Here is a 19,334-nt window from a genome sequence, read left to right as displayed (position 1 = left end):
TATATAGCATCTACAGTGCACTGTAGTCCTATCACAACAGCATTCAATAAGTGTGCGTGTCACGTAACAGAATCATGACCCTTGGGGCAGGTCTTTATTAATGTGTGCAGTTAGGATCTGCTATTCTTTGAAGCTTTAAAGACCTCAGGCAGTGGGGAACTGAACTAAGCTAAAAATGTTAAAACAGGCCATCCAAAGCAGACAGCTTCCCATTCCTACAGCTCTATATTAGTGTAACACCTGTGTGCTGATGCACTCCTACCATGAAGCTTGAGAACATTGGTGAAACATTGCATTTCAATGCCCAGTGCACTCAGTTCAATTGCAAAAAGTTCAGTTGAAAGGATGCTGCTCCAGATTCAGGAAATTCCAAGCCCCAGCAGCCAACAGAACTAACACTGTATAAAGAATGGGGTTGAAAATTAACATTGAAAATACTGTGCCTTCCTATAAAGTGAGGGTCCGCCCTCATCAGGAATAACAGAAATACACAGGCGCCAGAGACAGGGAATGGAAATAATTTAAGACATATGAGGAATGCTTGAAAAGATTGGGATTCTTTAATTTAGAGACGAGACATATAGGAGAGGACTTGCTAGAGGTATACAAAAGATTGAATGGTGTAGAGAAGGTATGTCAGGCACATTTATTAAAATTCTCCTTACACAAGAACAAGGGGGCATTCAACGAGAGGGAATGGCAAGACATTCCCAAGTGATTAAAGGGCATACCGCTTACATGATGCAAAATTGGTTTGTGGCACTCACTGCCACAAGACAGAGAGCCCAAGGGCTTAGTAAGACAAACATAAAAGATGTATTCGCATAATGAGAACACACACAGATACAGTGGATGAGAATTTTTAAAACTAGGGCTATAAGCTTTGATGGTTCAGGACATAAGCTAATCATTAATTAATGGAGATTAGGAGGAACTTCCCCTATGTGACAGACATAATTATCCACTGTGCGGGCAGATGGGAAGTTGTTCTTGAAGCTACTGGACATTGCCCATGACAGGATAGGGGACTAGATGGACCATGGGTCTATTCTTTTGTGTCAATTCCTGTGTTGCTACACCCTCTACATGCTGGTATCTGACTTCCTGGCAAACTGCAGCATACTAAGGCTGCAATTTGTGGGCTGGATCTCTGCATATTCCTTTTCTTAGCCTGTTCTTTTAATCTCTTTTCTGTTTTCACTTCCTGGAATATACAGAGTAATCCCCCAGGGGAAAGAACAAATTGTAATAACTATCAGGAAACATGCTAAGGTGAAGAGAACTGAGCCGTTTGCAAGAAACAAAGATGAATGCATGCATCCAGTGTGCAGCTCAGAACAAAATATCCAGGGAGAAGTTCCTCATCCCCACTCTTACACCCCTACTTTTTTCATGAGGGCACAGACCACCAGGTGTATATGAACAACTTAATTTACTGCAAAGCTGGCTGTGTATGCTTGTGTAGAGAAATTCACTTCTTCAGACAGCCATCTCTTAAATAATACAAGCTGACAACCAGTTGTGAATAGAACATGAGTGATTATGTCTGCAGCCATCAGAGCGAGGAATCTTATTACAAGGATGTTCTGATACAGCCCCCATTCATACATCCAGGGCCCATCACAAAGCTATAAGGGAGCATCTATCACAAAATCATTATGTTTTTTAAATGCTTGACAAAGGGCACAGTAGAAATAATTCTACTTAGACCTTGCAAGTTCCTTGGGTGACGTAATTCTTGTGATTCTTCACTGAAAATGAACAACAAAAACATTCCGTGGCAAACATATAAGATGACAAAAGCAGGCTGAGCAGTGGGTTTGTTGTTCAGTTTAGAGGATGGCTTGGTTTTTCCCAGTGTAGTGGAATGTACCGTAAGAGCATGGAACTGAATGGAGACCAAGGTCTTTCTGTTCAAGCGCTCTGGTCAAAAAGTAACTCAGGACACAAATAAAAATCAGTTGGTAGGTGTTACCCTGTTCTCCCATTTGTTGCACATCACAAAACCACCACATAATAAGACCCCGCTTCAGCATGGATTTACACCCATGAATTCATCTTGGATCAAATTTTCAAAGGCGCAGAAGGGAGTTACATGGCCAAATCTCATCAAATTTCAATGGGCATTGGATACCTAATTCCCTTATCAGGAGGTAGCCGTGTTAGTCTGTATCCACAAAAATGATGAGTCCAGTGGCACTTTAAAGACTAACAGATTTATTTGGGCATAAACTTTTGAGGGTAAAAAACCCACTTCTTCAGACGCATGGAGTGAAAATTACAGATGCAGGCATTATTATACACCGGACTCCTCGTTGTTTTTGTGGATACACACTAACATGGCTACCTCCTGATACTTTAAATTTAGTGCCTTGCATGGAGTGTCAAGTATCAGGAGGTAAGTGTGTTTGTTTTTGTGGATACAGACTAACATGCACAGAGAGGTGCATGAGTAAAGTTGCTTGGTAGCCTGGTATTGCAATACCAGGGAGTGTTGCAGATACAGTTTCAGATACTTTGGCACAGCTGTGAGGTGCCTACAGCTGGAACAGCAGGACGTGTTGCAGGTCAGGGTTGAAGTGTATTAGACTATATAAGAACCCAGAATTAATCAGCCAAAGATGTTACAGGTCAGACTTGAGGTACAGCAACAGAGCTGCATGGGGAAGCGCACATATGATCACGTCAGTGCTATGAGTCCTCCTCTTCCACAAGCGCCAAACCCACTCACAAAATCTTACATGTAAAAAAAGGTACATTTAGCATAAATTGAGGGAGATGCTCAAACCAGACTCTATGTGCATCCAAACGTGGAGGGCTCAAACTTGAACTGCCTTCCACCCATCAGTAAATTCATATTAATTCTGGGTGACATGATCCTTTCCTTACACAATCTTGCACCATTTCTCTTCCCATCTCTGGCATTTTCTGCTAATTCCACTGGGGCCCTTTCTTCATGCATACGTGTAACTCTCATCAACTTCAATAGGAGTTACAGTGTATGCAACCTGACAGCGGAAAAGGTCTCATCAGATGGTACAGCTGAATGCTGAAAACACTTATTAAATTTTAATCTAAACTAAATTCATCTTATTTCTATATGCTACATTTGATCAGGCTGAATTATTTTAAGCCTTACAACCTGCGTTTGGGTGAGTAAATGGATCATGGTTTCCTGAGACCCAATGATCGATGGATAGTTTCACCTAAGAGGAACGTTGATTTAATACAAAAAAAAAAAAAGTGAACCTGTATGCCTCAGGTTTGAGTGTTGGGCCAGTCTATACAATGAAGGCCTGTAATGTCCAGGAATCAGGAGGGTCAAAGGGAAGTCCTGATCAGAGGTCAGAGTTCACACAAGGGGTCCAGTCACCAGGAGATCCAATCCAAGGGGAAGGTACAGCAAGGTGGGGCCAGGGCAGGTGGCAGGGCCAAGTCAAACGAGGTGACAAGCCAGCAAGTCAGGGTCAGATGGGTCTGAGAAGAACTAGCAGGCAATGGCTCATTGCTCAGACAAAGCAAGAAGGGAAGCAGGATGGGCATCTACGGTCACCAGCCAATCAGGGTCAAGACCATGTGGCCAGCCAGGAAGTGGGTTGGGGAGCCCACCCAAGTCTGTGAATTCCCTGGGACTCTCATGCGTTGGTGTGGCCCGGTGGCCAAGGCTACTTCCCAAACACCCAGTGGGCCTGGGTTCAAGACAAAGGCAACAAACATTCATAGATTTTAAGGTCAGAATTGGGTAAAATTTTCTAAAGCACTGTTATGGGGTGGACTAGGCCCAAAGACCCCGTGCTGAAGGCCTCAGGGTTCTGCCACAGCCATCCCAGGGAAGGAGCAGTGGAGGGGTCCTCCAAGCAGGCAAGAGTGGCTGCAGGGGAAGCAGCCAATCAGCGCCCAGGAGGGCCCTATAAAAGGAGCTGCAGAGTAGAGCAGTAGTCAGTTGCTGCTTGGAGCAATAGAAGGAAGGACTGCAGGCCTGGCTGCTTGGAAGAATAGCAGGGCCCAGGGGAGCATTGAGGGAGTGCCTGGCTGGTTGCTAGGACTTAGTAGGGACTGAGCCTGGAGAGGGCTGCAGGAAGATAGTGTCTCCAGGGAGGAAGCTCTGGGGATACAGCCCTGTACCAGGGCTGGACTACATAAATACCAAAGCCTACAGAGGACTAGAGAGAGACACCAACAGAGGGGTACTGAGAGAGGCCCTGGGTGACCATATATCCTGGAAGGGGGTTGTGCTGGTTAACATGCAGACAGTGTGACTCGGCCGGAGCGCTGTGTCACTGACAAATCCTCCTGACAACCGCCAAAAGGGGTCACCAGAACTAAAGAACCAGACATGCCTAATCAGAAGGGGGCATCGAGAGGTGGGTGCCAACTCTGTTAAAAGCACCTAAATGACTTAAGATCCTAAATCTAATTGTCAAAAGTGGGCTCATAAATGACTTGGGTGCTTTTGAAAATTGTACCCTTAATGATAATCTTTTCTGACCTCCATTATTTCTGCTCTGCTTACACCACTACTGTGTTCTGTTTGGGTTCTATTTTACTTATGGCTTAAGGATTGGAGCAGAACACTTGGGCTCTGCAGACCTAGGTTCAATGCCAATCTCTGCCACTGCCCCACTATGTAACCTTGGCCAAGTTACTTAGGGCCTGATCCAAAGCCTATTGATGTTAATAGGAGTTTTTTCACCGATTTCAATGGGCTTTGAATCAGGCCCTACTATGCCTAGGCTTCAATGGGGATAACTACTAGAGCTGGTCCAAAAAAAAATTTTTTTTCAACTAGCCCAAATAATAAAGTGGACACGATAAAAATCTTTCCAACTGCTCATGGCAAGTAGCTTCCACTACCACAGTATTTGCATTGCTACCTGTGGTAGATAACGGGAATACCACAGATACCTCAGGAACTATGATTAGGCAAAAATGTGAAATTGTAAAAAGTTTAATGGCAACCACTGTACTTATCTACCTACCTCAAAGGGAACATTTTGCAGGTGTTGAGCTGGTTTCTAGATGAAATAACTATGCCAGGCCCATTCAGAGTCAGCAACTTCTCCCGCAGAAAAGCCTATCGTTTTGCTTCCAGCCTTCTTATTTCTAGGCATTGTTGCACACCGTTCTTTTTCACTGGATGAACTTATGTTAGGCTCAGTCCTGTAAGCTTGTGCCCAATTTGAAGCACATGAGCAGCTTCATTGATTTTAAATGGATTACTCAGGTGGTCTGCATGTGCTTAAGTGCTTTGCTGGTGGATTGGACCAGGGTTGATCAGCCCCTAGCAGGATCCAGCACTTAGTGAATAGTATTTATATCCATGCCGTGTAAAATGAAGCCACCGGCAGTGACATGAGACAAAATTTTCAAGCTTTGGTGTTGAAATTAAGCACCTAAATAAAAGATATTTGAAAATCTGGTATTTAATTCCCTGGTCTAAGCCTTAGACTTCTGTATATGCACTTTGTGCCTGTCTTCTCTCTCCCCCCCCTTTCACCTATCATATCATTATTTATATTACAGGAGTACTCACAATGGGTTAGGTGCTGTAAAGATACAGGAGAGGACATTTGCAAAAAGCTTACCATTTGGGGGGGCGGGGGGAAAGGAAAAACAACAGTATTCTACAGTAATGGACCAAAACACTGCAGTGTAGGAGAGCTTTACTATAGTCTTCTGGACCATAGTTTGAAAATGCTGTGGCATTTTCGAAAAAGCTTTTTGGAAACTCTTTAGGGCTTTTTTGGGGGGGGGAGTGGGGGGGTTGTGTAGAGTGCCAAGCACAGTCAGATCCTGATCACCACTAGATGCTACTGCAGTACAAATAGAAAACAACAAAAATACACATTTCACAGATTGGAATCCCTTTATCAAGAATCCTATCAAGCAGAACCTGATCATTTCATTTCCTGCTTCCGGTTTAGTGGGAGATCTTGTACTTGAGCCAGTGGGTTTGGGCTTTTTTCAAGAGAGGATTTTTTTCCCTTAACCAACAGGTACAAAGAGCACTGAAAAATTAGATTGACAACAATTAGTGTTTCTTACTCTCCCGTGATTTTTTTTCTTTTATAGCTACCTAGACAGCTTAGATCGAATCGGAGCTCCAGACTACCAGCCAACAGAGCAGGATATACTTCGAACCAGGGTCAAAACAACCGGCATTGTAGAAACCCATTTCACATTCAAAAACCTCCACTTCAGGTAAGTTTGATGTGAATCCACTGTTATATTGTCAGGCAGTGCAAGACTGCAACCGTATTACCTTGGCCAAAAGTTCTCACACAGTATGCTTGTCTGACTAGCTGCTATTCTCCACCCTAGAGGTGGCTGCATTTCTGTGGGTAGTAGCATATGTAAAATGGTTTGTAACTGAAGCAGAGTACACTCACCACAGATGTACCCACTCATGGCTGGGTATGGCATGGCAGTTCTGTCCTCTGTAGCACCCCCTTCTCACAGCTGCTCCAGTCCTGGTGGGGAGGGTGATCCCTCCTTGTGACTCAGCCCTCAAGCTGGGTCACACTTCATTCCTACCTTTCCAGGATAATAGAGTCCAGCAAGAAAACATCTGGTCCCTCCATCCATTATGCCACCTTCGATTTTGTGCTCAGTGATCCATACATCCTTGTCTTAGGGCTTTCTGTAGTCCATATCCACTTCCTGGGGGCTGGTAGGGGAACCCAGTTCTACCCACTACACTGGGTTCCAGTCCAGGAACCTAGGACAGGCAGTCAAGGTTCATGCCACACAATTCCTTATTGCCACATCCCTGGGCTTCTTACTGCCAAGCCTTGTCCTGGGCTCTCCTCACCCTGCAAGAGGTTTCCTGTTCCCTCAAGGTCTCTTCACACCCAGTTCCCAGGACAGGGACAGCAGAGTTTCTCCCTTCAGCCTCTTTCTGTTCCAAACTTCCTCTGTGTATAGCACCACCCAGTCCTTCCCCAGCTGGGTTTCATCAGTAACTAGCCCTGACCCACCCTCCAGGTGCAACCAAGTGGATTAATTGGCCTCTCTGGCCCACATTAATCTTTTCATCACCTGTGTGGGGTAGGCACCAAGGTATTACTTGCCTTGGTTTAGAAAAAAAATCCCTGATGAGCAGGTTGTTCTACATTTGCCCATGGTGGGGTTCCTTGCCCCTTCCTCTGAACCCTCTGGCTCTTGCCTGTGCTGGAGCCATGACACAAGAACAAACAGTCTCTGCTCCAGTCTGGAATGGCATATGGGAAAAACATTCGGCCATTTGTTGTCCACATGAGAGAGTCACATGTAGGCAATGAGAAACTCCACACGCTGACACTCATGGAGTTTGCCAGTAATTGTACTCTCGAGTGCAGAGCGGACGGAGGTTTCTAAGACATACACACACAATAAATTAGACTGGGAGTTCAGCCTCTTAAAGCCACAGATCCCCTAAGATACATGCAGATTGCTAGGGCTCTCTGGAAGAGCTGTCCTCAGAGAGGCCCCTTGCCCATGCACGGTCAACAAATCCCCCACAGCACCCAAGCCCCTGGACAATCGTCAGGAGCTATGCTATCATGGGTTCCCCTAACCGCCGCTGCCGGTAGAACTCCTCCTTGGGGACAGCGGGGTTCAAAACCTCAGAGAAGGAAGAAGTGAGAGTCACTGCAGACTCTGTTGTCCTGTGCTAGGAGCCCTTTAGGGATGAGTACTTAGAAATACAAAAGGGATTACTAATATTTTCCCTTTGTTAATAAAGAATAAATGAAGAGACGTCCCTGTTTCATGCACAGGCTGTTCGATGTGGGAGGTCAGAGGTCAGAACGTAAGAAATGGATCCATTGCTTTGAGGACGTCACAGCAATCATTTTTTGTGTTGCGCTGAGTGGTTACGATCAGGTGCTCCATGAAGACGAAACCACGGTGAGTGCTTACGGGGCGACACAGGTCCCGACACCTCATCACTGGCCTATTGCATAGCCTGCCGTTGCTCAGGGATCAACTCACGCCCATTGGCTTGTACCAAATCAATGGAATTTTGTTAATCATACGTCTTCCCTTGATTCTGAAATCGTGTGCAGATCCTTTCTTCCCCTAACCCTTGGAAATTAAGTCTTCCATTGCCCAGGGTGGAGTTAACCAAGGTAACAATTTCTTGCTCTGATTAAGTTATAATGTTTTCTTTTCTCTCAAGTTGATCAGTGCAAAATGCCATGGGACATAAAGAGGATCCTGAACCCAGAGAGTAGAGTGATAAGCAATGAATAGGTGCTTTTGAAAACAAACTTAAGGAAATAAATAAACAGCACTTGGAACATCCAGATACACAAAGCTGTAGCAACCCCACAAATTCCTCAGGCGGATTCAAGCTATCAGGGTAACCTGCTTCTAAATGCAAAAGAAATTCATTTTCCCGGTTAAACGGGAACTGTTCAACTCTTAGGTGGAATTTGTTTTATGGGGGATGGGATTATCTCCTATACCTCCCCACTGTGATACTAGGCCTGAAATACTGCATGGAAATTGAAAATAAGAGATATCAGGATACACTAGCTGCCAGATGATTGTGTGGCACTCCCGTTAATCTGAATGTGTTAGAAGTGTGGGAGAACAGTCACTCGCACTTTTCACCAACTATACGGCATGCACTAAGAAAGATACCTGTGCATTTGGGGAGATGGAATGTCAATTACAGAAAAGGCAAGTCGTTTTAGGAGTAACCAGGTATTTTCTTTTAAATGGAGTTGCACTTGCCCAGCATTGAAGAACCAAAAGTCAGAGCTTCCTAAATGTTCTGTGCATGCCCAATGTGCAACAATTCAATGGAGATGCTATTGTCACCAGTTTCTGTAGGAGGCTCTAACGTTTATTCCCTCTTTCCTGTTTGTAAAGCATCAGAAGTTAGAATGGATAACACGGTGGGGAGGGACTCTAAAAGAGTTGGTAACTTGCAGGCAATAATGGATTCATGAAGAGACTTTTTGAGCACTGATATTTACATCTTCTAGGTCAGATTCATGAACTCTGGTAAAGAGGTCACCTGCTAGTTGAAATCCTACATTGCATTAGTTTAGGTTACATTGACACCAGAATTTAGTCTGATAGTAACATCCTCATATCCGCATCCCCCTAGATCTACAGATTCAGATTGAGATTCTGAATCACCGTACCGCACCACACTCCTCCAGAAAATATTTAGGATGCACCAGCTACTTTATAATATCTGTATTAACTAAGAACCCTTCCTATTCATGTGTTTTCCACTTTCTATGTATCTATCCCAGTATCACAGATATTGGCTGGAATTTTCAAGGGCCTAAGGGAGTTAGGGGAAAGTCAATGGGAATTGGGCACCTAACTCTCAAAGCTTTTTGAAAATCCTGCCCATCAACTCTGTGATCAATTTTCTGTAATAACATTAGTGTCATCTGCTATATAGATCTAAAATAATAGAGTACAGCAACTCTGTTGTGTGTGTTTGTGAACCACAAGTCTCCATAGCTCCCAAGAGACACTCACCCACTGAGAAGGCGATGCCCCTTCTGGAATGGGAAATCTGCCAGTCACACGATGTGGAGGAGCATATGCAGGTTAGGAAGGACTCAATCTGCAAAAATGTCTAGGGTCTGAGGTGCAAAGGTGCTGATTACCATCAGATATCAGTTGAAGATGTGGATGCTCAGGACTTCTGTAAATGAGGTTTATGTTGTCTCTCGTTAGGCACCAAAAAACTGAAGCTCCTGAAATTAGTGATCACTTTTTAGTGCTTTGGCCTTAACCTTGGTTTACCAAGGTCTATAAAATGCGGATAAAATTGATTTACAGGAGTCTTGTGAGGCTATATTACTTAATGTTTGTTGCTCCCCACACCATCCATGGTGACAGAAACATCAATGACCTCTAACAGAGAACAGAAATACAATGACGATTCTCAATGGGAGCCTTACTAGTGTTGTATTAGGTCTTTAATTCAGACTATGTTTTCTGAACCCCTGATGTAGGCAGAAACAGCAGCTTCTGTAACCCCAGTTGCACCACACTCTCTCCATTAAGAATATTAGTGTTGGATTAATTTGAGGTGCAGTTCTGGGATTTTTTTTCTATGTACATTTCATTTCACAAGTCGCTCCCTGGTACTCTGGGCAACAGGAAAAAAGACACAGATTCTGATCATTTGACTGGACAGTTGTCAGTGCAAATTAAAGAGATAAGGTGGGTCAGGTAACATCTTTTACCAGCATCTGCTGGTGAAAGAGACAGGCTTTCGAGCTTCTACACAACTCTTCTTCAGGTCTTGGCAACCCTGCAAAGAAACTACAACACTGCAAAGTGCAAATTAAATGCAGATGATGCTCTTGTTTAGCCTAACTATACAAGTCCTGCTGAGTTAAAACACAAGTAGTGAAAAAAGAAAACAACAAATTCAGTATCCTTGGCCCTGCTACTTCCATAACTCAGATCTCCTATGCAAGTGGCATGCTGAAAACACAGCATCTACTGACAGTTTGACCTCAGTCAATTTCACCCCTACCATTCTGTCAGGAACAATTTCACCTACAGCTTTATTCACCACAATCTCCTTCCTTAAAGTATAGTTCAGCTTTAAAACTAACTGTGTAAATGGCATCTCCTAGGTCAGGTGATTTAGCCCCTGTGTGCATCAGTCAGATCTGCTGCCTTTATTTACAAAAAGGAGCGTTTACTGTTTCATACTTGTTAGCACAAAGGCAACAGTTAAGAAAGTAAGCTAGATTGTGTTCTTCTTTGCACATCATCTATAGAAACCCTTACTAAGTTCCCATCACTTAAACCTGTGCAAAACCATTGAAGGCCCTGAGATTGCACAGATGTCACTAAGAGCAAAATCTTTATTACTGGTGATGACACATGAGAAAGAAAGAACCCAGCTTGTGTGTGAGGTCTTAAAACACGTTTGCAAAAATGGCACTTGAAAAAAATATTTGTTCCTTGTAAACTGAGCATAACATTGACAATAATCATGAGAACTCACCTCTCCATTTTATACTTTTCTGAATAAAACTGTACTTTACGTGGACAAAATTATAGTTACAATACAAACAGTCTCTAATGAAGATCCTGGATTTCTCTCACTGGGCTCAAATGGGCAACCAGGCACTTAAAGCAGCAGCCCCTTGAGGTCTCTCTGTCAGTGAACTAGACATTACAGGCAGCTTCCAGTTTCAGGCCAATCCTATCAGATGAAGACTGAACCCAAGAAGTTTGTAGTGGCCAGTTCACTGGAGAGCCAGCCCTTAAGCAGCAGTTAATTGTGGAACCTTGTCAAATAGGAATGGGCAAATGAGTGCAGATAAAATAAGAACTGATCCAAACCTTCCCCCTCAAAGTGAAACCTTGCTTGTAGTTCAGAAAAGTTGCTCATTTTTAATCTACTTGTCATGACCCTTGTTTTAAAACCATGCCACACTTATCTGTTATCACAGCACCTAGCATGCGCTGTAGTATTTGAGACCACTGCTTTATAGTACTGTCGTAATTTTCGTAAGGGATGCCTCTCCACTTCTATGTTTTCAGGGAGGAACAGTAAGAAATACATGAAAACCAGAAGAAAGGCTAGTCCTCCTGCATGTCTAGCTTAGCCTGAACTAATAATCTCATGAGAGAGTTTCTTCTCATGAGATTTCTAGACCTACATTCAAGTACCAATCCAAGCTTTGCATACGTAGCCAATCGGAACTTCCTGAATTCAGCCAGGCACTGCTATACTGCCAGCACATCCAAAGCCTTCCTCATATGATGGTCCAACCCATGACCTGACTGTCATGCTCTACTCCCAGAGCAGAAGAATGAAATGTAGGAGTAGACACCCACAATGCAGTTGGAATTCCATTGGTTTCGTACATATTCTATAGGTAGAGACAGCAAAGCAAAATGAAATGTTATGCTGAGTTTTCCCCTAAATCCTCCCATACACAGTTCACAGAAGCTTTCCTCCAGTGGTAAGATGGGTCTCACACAGCGGCTTACGGCAGGCAATATAAATCTAATTAGTCCGTCACTAGGGCTGATAGGTGCCACCACAGTACTGAATAAATAATAAAGGGGGGTAATACTCAGTTGCTAAGTGACTGAGCAGCTCCGTGGACATCCTTGCACAGTCACACTCTCAGTGTGGTAGTTTAGTGACTTTTTTAGTCTTCACAAGACAATGATATGAAAAAAAACCCAAGGCCATATCCAAATCCCAGGTAACGGTTAGGGGAAAAACCCACTAGCAACATTCATATACAACACGGGAATGGATCATAAGCAGGTGGGGATTTTTATTGCTCCCTATGACACTTTTTAAGACAATGGTGGCATGGGATCTACCATGTGAACCTATAATATCCTCTTCAGTTCTTCCTTTTACATGCTAGGTTAAAAAGGCAGATGCACTTGGTACACTTTGCTGCCTCTGGAATTAAACTGTTTAGTTCCTCTGTATCTAGTTGGTATGTGAAGATACTGTCTGTGTCCTAGTTGCTGAATGTGTAACACGCTCACACCTTCGTGCTGTTGACCTTAGCTATGCATTAGTGTTGGACCTTTAGAAACTGGCACTCACTGAATGATGTGATTAATATACTCTCCTGGCTATAAGTGTGCAGATTGCACCAGTCATCCATGTGCTTAGAAGCAAAGAGCAAGTTCAAGGATCTTTGGCATCTGTAGAAAATATAACTAGAAGCTATACATTGGGGAGCAGAAGAAAAGTATTGATGCACAATAGTCCTGATCAGGATGGTAGCAAGATCAGAGAAGCAAATCACCTCCTCTTTGCCACCAGAGCACAAAAATAGGAAATATTAATTGCTGCATTTGAGAACTGCTGGCAGGAAACAAGGTGAGAGACACTAGAAGATTTTCTTTCCTTCCTTCTCCACCAAAAGGACCAAGCAAATGCATCTAGAAGTAGGCACAATGTGGTAAAAGAGGTGGAAATATTAAGAGGACTCATACAGAGGGAAATGTCATGGTTTCCCAGCCCTATTTGCCCCAGTCATTACAACAGAAGCAGAGTTGAGACAGTGGGTGGAAAAGGAGAGCTCAGGGGAGTAGTGGCAATATTCAGCCAGAAAACAGATCTTAGATATTGTCAGGAGATGGCTGTCCCAAACCCAGAGGAGACAATAGACTAGCTTCATTCAGCCTGGGGACTCCAGGAGCAATGTCCAATCCTGGCACTCGAATTTGTAGGGTATAAAGGAATGTTTATTGCAAGTACTGTTTTCTACTGGGGTTTGCCATTTAATTGTTTCTGCTGTATGTACGTAATGGTGACGACTCAATGACATCAATTACTTACTCAAGGAAAGTGTTCCATTTCCCTCCAGATTTTGATGTAAATTTAAAGGGAAAAAGTCATCATGGGATTTTGGAGCATGTTGGCTACAGTGGGAATATGACAGCACTAGCTAAAAGGTCCACCAGATGAGAAGGCCTCTGCTCTGTTTAGAAACCAAGATTTCTGTGTTCACTATATATTACCTGATGTGCTTTGACTGCAGTACTGTATAAACGCTGCTGTTTTAACCTGTTCTGATTGTTCTTTAATTATTTTATAATTCTGAGATGATGAACAGAAGGGTAAGTATTATAAAAGTCCAAAATGTCTAGTCTCGGATTGTTCTTCATTCAGTCCCAGAAGCTGTGTTTACATCTTGCTGTGTATGCATCTTGTTTTAACAGTTAAGAATAATAGAGAATGGCACAAATAATGTTCTGCGAGGGACTCTGGTTAAAAGTGACTCTGTGTATTTGTGTTCCTGCCCCTTTCCACCTTCCATCCTCTTCTTCCCCCCTCACAAAAGGGTATTAGAAAGGCAAGGGTCATCTGAACAAAGTCCTTTCAGCTTTCTACAGCTTTATGATTTTGATTCCACCTCTGGCAAAGGGAAGCAGTGCTCTGTGTCTTATATACCCCACAGTACAAAGAGAGGTATGAGCACCTGCACAGTACCGTACTCTCAGGTGGCATTTTAAAAAGAAAAAGGAAACACTTGAAGGTTCATCCAGCTAAGAAAATGGGGTAGTTCTGTCCTTCTGTGCTATGTTGAATTATATGTAAGCAAACCTACCAACTCATTTACCGGTGGTCAAAAGGATGTTGACTGTTTTCTTGCAGCTTGCACCATTAAATTGCAAGATGCCTTCTTTCTAGCATCTTCGAGGATCCAGGAAAAACAATGGCGTCAAATAAATGAATGATTAAGCGTGTAGCCACCTCTTCACCACACATCATTACCATACAAGCTGGAGGGGAAAGCGAACCCCCAATTTAATAGAAGCCACAGCTTCTAATCAAAGCTACATGGTGTCAGTAAAACAGGAACGTTGCAGTTCTAGCACTTCATTTGATGCTACATCTGATCACCGGTTCAAATATTTCCCTTGTCCATGGAATCATTTGTATCTAAATAAAATGTTCAGTGATCATTAAAGGATGTCCAGCGATAAAAAGGAAAGTGCTAATAAATAAAACACTGGGGTCAACAGTGCAGCCTCAGCAAGAGACGTAGACAAGCAGTGGCTGCTGAATAGGGCCCACTGTACATACGCTGTACAAGTCATTCTGTGTGGCTACATGCAGATGGGCTGTGCCACACCGATCACCGAAACAATTTAACAGATGAGATTATGTACGACTTTTGTATCTCGCCTATTTCCTGTGTTCACTGTACCAGCTGCTAGTCTTGTATGAGTGTTGGTGGACTGGGGGTGTGCCCTCTGAGGTGCTCCCAATGCCAAAAACCAAGCAAGTGGTCTGGTCTGTAACCTGATTTGCCTTTGATAATCCCATGACTCTTTGGGTGTGCTTCGTCCTCATTATGCCTGCTCTCTCTGCTGTCCCGTTCCCGGTTGGGAGGTGGCCGCGCAACCGGCGTGCGCATTCCGGCTTCGGCCTCTCGCTCCAAACAGCACCAAGCCTCAGCACCTTCACAACTTTTCCTCGGCCGTCTGACCTTATCTAACCAAACAAAGGCCAAAAAATGAGATTTTGAGAGACCCACCAAATTTGGCAGGTATGAAGCTTCTCTTGAACCAAGAAAAATGAGTTAAGAGTTGAAAGCAGCAGGGGAACATGACACTACTGGTTGACTTTGCCGTGAGCTCCTTCCACCACCATAAACCACGTGGCGGACTTTGCAACTTCCTAACCAATACATTTAATTTCTTTTGTTTTATCTGTTTCTGTATCTTTTTGTCGTTGCATGACCTATAACTAAAAAGCTGCCTTCCCCCTGTGTGTGTATTTGAACGCGTGGTTCCTTTATTGGCAAACAAGCTAATGTTCTTCCGTGAGGCATGAGCTAACATCAACGGGCTAATCTGCTGACTTGTAGTTTGGTTGTTCTTAGGTACCTTCTGTACAGGGTTTTTCCCCCTTTTTTTCTTATTTTCTTTTAAAATTTTTCTTTGCTAGACACTTTTTGTTGAGCCATCTTCCAAAGAACCCCCACTAAAAAAAAAAAAAAAAAGCAAACCCACTAAACAAAATAACAAAACAAGGCAAAGGTCACGGCAAGGTCAATAACAAGAAGATGTCACCTTGCTGTCTGCTTCCAACTCTGGATTAATTCAAGGATCTCACCAGTCCTTGGTTAATGTATCCAACCAACTGTGTGCCATACACACACAACAATGAAGTGAAAAATTTTAACCAGAATATTTTAGAAAATCTGCATGACCTGCACCTACACATAGATCTGACCAAAGGGCAAAGTAGCTTCCCCCTACATGCATGGTGCATGATCATTTATATGAGCTGAAATCCTGTAAACTATACACTATGCAAAATAAACAGCTCTATGTAGTGAAATGCCCTTGTTACTAACTATGTCAAATATAGGGATTGCATCTGTGTATGTATATGTTCACCTGTATGTATACATAAATTTATTACGTATACTGTAGTTTTTATTTTTTTCCCTCCTCGATTTAGTTATTTTAGATTTCCCTACATGTTGAACACCACGCGGTCACTGTCTTTAGCCTGATATGCTCTCTCCTTTATATTGCAGAACCGCATGCATGAATCATTGAAGCTGTTTGACAGCATCTGTAACAACAAATGGTTCACAGACACCTCCATCATCCTCTTTCTAAACAAGAAGGACATATTTGAGGAGAAAATTAAGAAATCTCCATTGACTATCTGCTTTCCAGAGTACACAGGTAATGAGAAACAAGGGTTCCTTTTTAAACCACGTGCACAACAATGCCCAGCAAAGAGACAGGTGGCTCAGGGTAATGGGCTATGCAGCTTTTCAAATAGAGGTTGTTGGTTTTTAAGGTACATCTCAGGCAATGATGATAAAGGTTCCAACCCTGCAACCCTTAGGCAAAACTCCCATTGACGTCCAGCGGAAGTTTTCTTTGAATAAAGGCTGCAGAAATAGCCCCCAGCAGCTTCCATTGTCTGACAGCTGTTCAATGGCCCATGTAAAAGCCAAGTCCCTAGGGAACAAGTCATCACCATCACTAAAATAACCACAGTTGCCATTAGCTGACCTCTTGTTGGCAGTTTCAGAGGGAAGGTCAAGGCCTGAATGAGCATGGAGATGATACTTGGCTCCCACTTCTAGAAGCTCCCGCCTCTTGAGGCTCATTGGTTGGGCAATTTGGCAGAGGTTTGAAGAACCTGCGCTGTTTGTGAATAAATGGTCGTCTAACCCCTTGGGAATATGACACCTCTCGTGAGCACCGTGATGCCCCAGAAAAGACTCAACTGGCTTATTAACCAACAAATAAAAAAGTAATTACAGCTGGATAGAGACACAGCGTAGAAGACACATGCCATGCCATCGACAAATAAAGCCAATGAGTCCATAGCACAAGGCCACTCCGTTTCCCCTGATTCAGATAGCCACCTCCGTTTCCATATGCCAGGCATTACTAATTATACCACCAATACCTGGCTCTTACAAAGTGCTTTTCATCAGGAGATTGTGTTATGCAGGAGGTCAGACTAGGTGATCTAATGGGCCCTTCTTGTCTTAAAGTCTACAAATCTCAAAGCACTTCACAAAGGAGGTCAGTATAATTGTCCCCAATTAACAGATAGGGAAACCGAGGCACAGAGCACTGAAGTGACTGCCCAAGGCCACTCAGCAGGCCAGTAGTGAGAATCAGTGCTAGTTCAGTGCTCTATCCACTAGGCCACACTGCCTCCAGGTTGCTGCTGCAGTAGCCCACAGGTCCCCCTCTAACCCAGTCCTCAGAGGATGTGAATTGTTACAGCCACCAGTCACAGAGCTGGAGCTCTTTAGCTCAGCCCGTAGCAGATCATCATTGGAGCTCTGGAGGTCCCCAGCATCAGTCGGGGCAGTTGTCCTACTGATACTAAGTACTTTTGATGCAATGTACTTAATATTAAATGAAGATGGACATTAGCGTACCCTGGAGATCAGCACTGAAGTGCTGCAACAAAACAGCATGCAGGAAACCCCTCTTGTGCCTGACTGCCTCACGTCTGGCCTGTTGATGATGAGAACGCTTCCTCCTGCAATCTGCTGCTCCACTCCATATCTCACTGTCTTCCACAAACCTTCAGTCAAATTCTGAGCCGGCATCAAAATCAACGTTTACAGTCATGAATTAGTGAGTCCTGCTGGAGACATCCGGATGAATCAAGCTGACAGACAGAAAGGCAGGTCTCTTTGTCAGTCAGCGTGGTTGCAAACCGAGTATACCAAGAGCATCACAGTTCTGTGGCACACCAACAAATTACAAAACAGAGCTCCCCAGATCTGAGCACTTGATTCCCACTCTGAATGGGCAGAGAGGATCCCTCGTTCTTTCGCTGTGACAAACAGTAAATTAATATTGAGCTGATCTGCTCCCTTTGTGATTCAAGAGAAATTCTGCAGCTTACTCTTTCAGAGAAGGATCAGGTATTTATTTGGGGATGGGGTTATGAGATACAGGAAAGAATCCAGCCAGTAGATAAAGCTAGTTACCTCACTAACTAAACATTTCAGTCAACAAAGGATTTTCTGTACTCAAAGTCCATCGGGGCAATTTTGAATGAACTTCTAAGGTGTGGATGAATGTTTAGGCATATTGTAGAATTAATTATGACAGGTTTCAGAGTAACAGCCGTATTAGTCTGTATTCGCAAAAAGAAAAGGAGTACTTGTGGCACCTTAGAAGCTTATGCTCAAATAAATTGGTTAGTCTCTAAGGTGCCACAAGTACTCCTTTTCTTAGAATTAATTATGTTGCCACAGAAATGCCCCACTCTTAAGGAATTCCTAGAGCTATTTCTAATGACGTGGAGATGCTGATAGTAGGTAAAATAGAAAAGAATGGAACTTAGTTTTATAGAGAGTCTTTCATGCTAAAGGAATCTCAATACAGGGACAAATTAGATACTAGTGGCTAGATCATCTGTGGCTGCTGAGGCCTCTGCCAAATAAAAAGGAGGAAAACAAATGTGGCTGTGAGCCCTCTTGTAGCATCCCAATTCTGGGCCTGGCTGGGAACCATGCCAGTCCCTCTCATAACTTAGAAGACCCTCAAGACCGTTCTAAATTGCACCAGTCGCCCCCAGCCCTGAGGCACTATTCTGGCAGCTGGGAACTGTCAGGAGGTCAGGGAACCTCAGCCCCACTCCTTTTCCCCATCCGCAGCCCCTGTGCCAATAGCCAGGAGAGGGGTGGCATAGGAGTCAGGACATTGGTTCTACGTGACCGTGTAAACATCTCGCCAGAAGGCAGGCTCCTCGCTCAGGCCCCCATTCAGCAATGCACTTAAATATGTGCTTCACTTTAAGCACATGCTTTGGGATTTAAGCACACGCTTAAAGTTAAGCTCAGGTTTCAGTGCTTTGCTGAATTGGAACTTTAGGGCCAAAGTGAAGATGTTGATGGGAGAAGCTTATTCATGTCCTCAAACGTTCATCTCGCAAATGCCACAGAACACAAACCACCCAAGAAACACCTGCACGTTGGCCTGGTGGCATGGTGAAAAAGCAATGTTCAAACAAAAGGGGTCTCTGCTGCTACACAGAATTCATTGATGAGCATATAAATCAAACAAGGGGGTTTTAAGATCAAGAGTTGGTTACACAAAATTCTTTTATTACAATGAAGATCCAAATGTGCATTAGTCCTGCTGACTGGCACAGAACTATTAGAAGAATGCATCCACAAAGGGGCCGTTGTATTCTAAGGCACTGTCAGTTTCTTTCTCCTTAATTTACCCATGCTTTCAGCGAATCCACAATCCTTGGCAAAGCCGTGTCAGGGTGACATGGGCACATTTCATCAAGAGTCACAATACTTTATCCCCTATTGCCCTCAGTGGGAGTCCAGTGGCTACATCCTTGTGCGTCCTACTGACAAGTT

The 19,334-nt window shown here is 43.6% G+C and overlaps 1 protein-coding gene across 3 annotated transcripts in view; it reads left to right on the top strand.

Annotated features, from left to right (window-relative positions):
* The window catches only part of GNAO1 (G protein subunit alpha o1), a 299,015-nt gene that overhangs the window by 237,587 nt on the left and 42,094 nt on the right, over positions 1-19,334 (top strand). For 2 of the 3 annotated variants that reach the window (XM_073307481.2, XM_073307480.2), the window contains exons 5-6: positions 6,073-6,201; positions 7,758-7,887. In XM_073307481.2, the coding sequence (XP_073163582.1) occupies positions 6,073-6,201; positions 7,758-7,887 (259 nt within the window). Of the gene's footprint in view, positions 1-6,072; positions 6,202-7,757; positions 7,888-16,007; positions 16,162-19,334 lie in introns of all 3 variants that reach the window. The other variant, XM_073307482.2, reaches the window with a different exon arrangement.

The sequence above is a fragment of the Lepidochelys kempii genome, chromosome 12 (assembly GCF_965140285.1).
Source record: "Lepidochelys kempii isolate rLepKem1 chromosome 12, rLepKem1.hap1, whole genome shotgun sequence".
Lineage (NCBI taxonomy): Eukaryota > Metazoa > Chordata > Testudines > Cheloniidae > Lepidochelys > Lepidochelys kempii.
The sequence above is the reverse complement of the archived record's forward strand: the minus strand, read 5'-3'. Positions and strand labels throughout refer to the sequence as shown.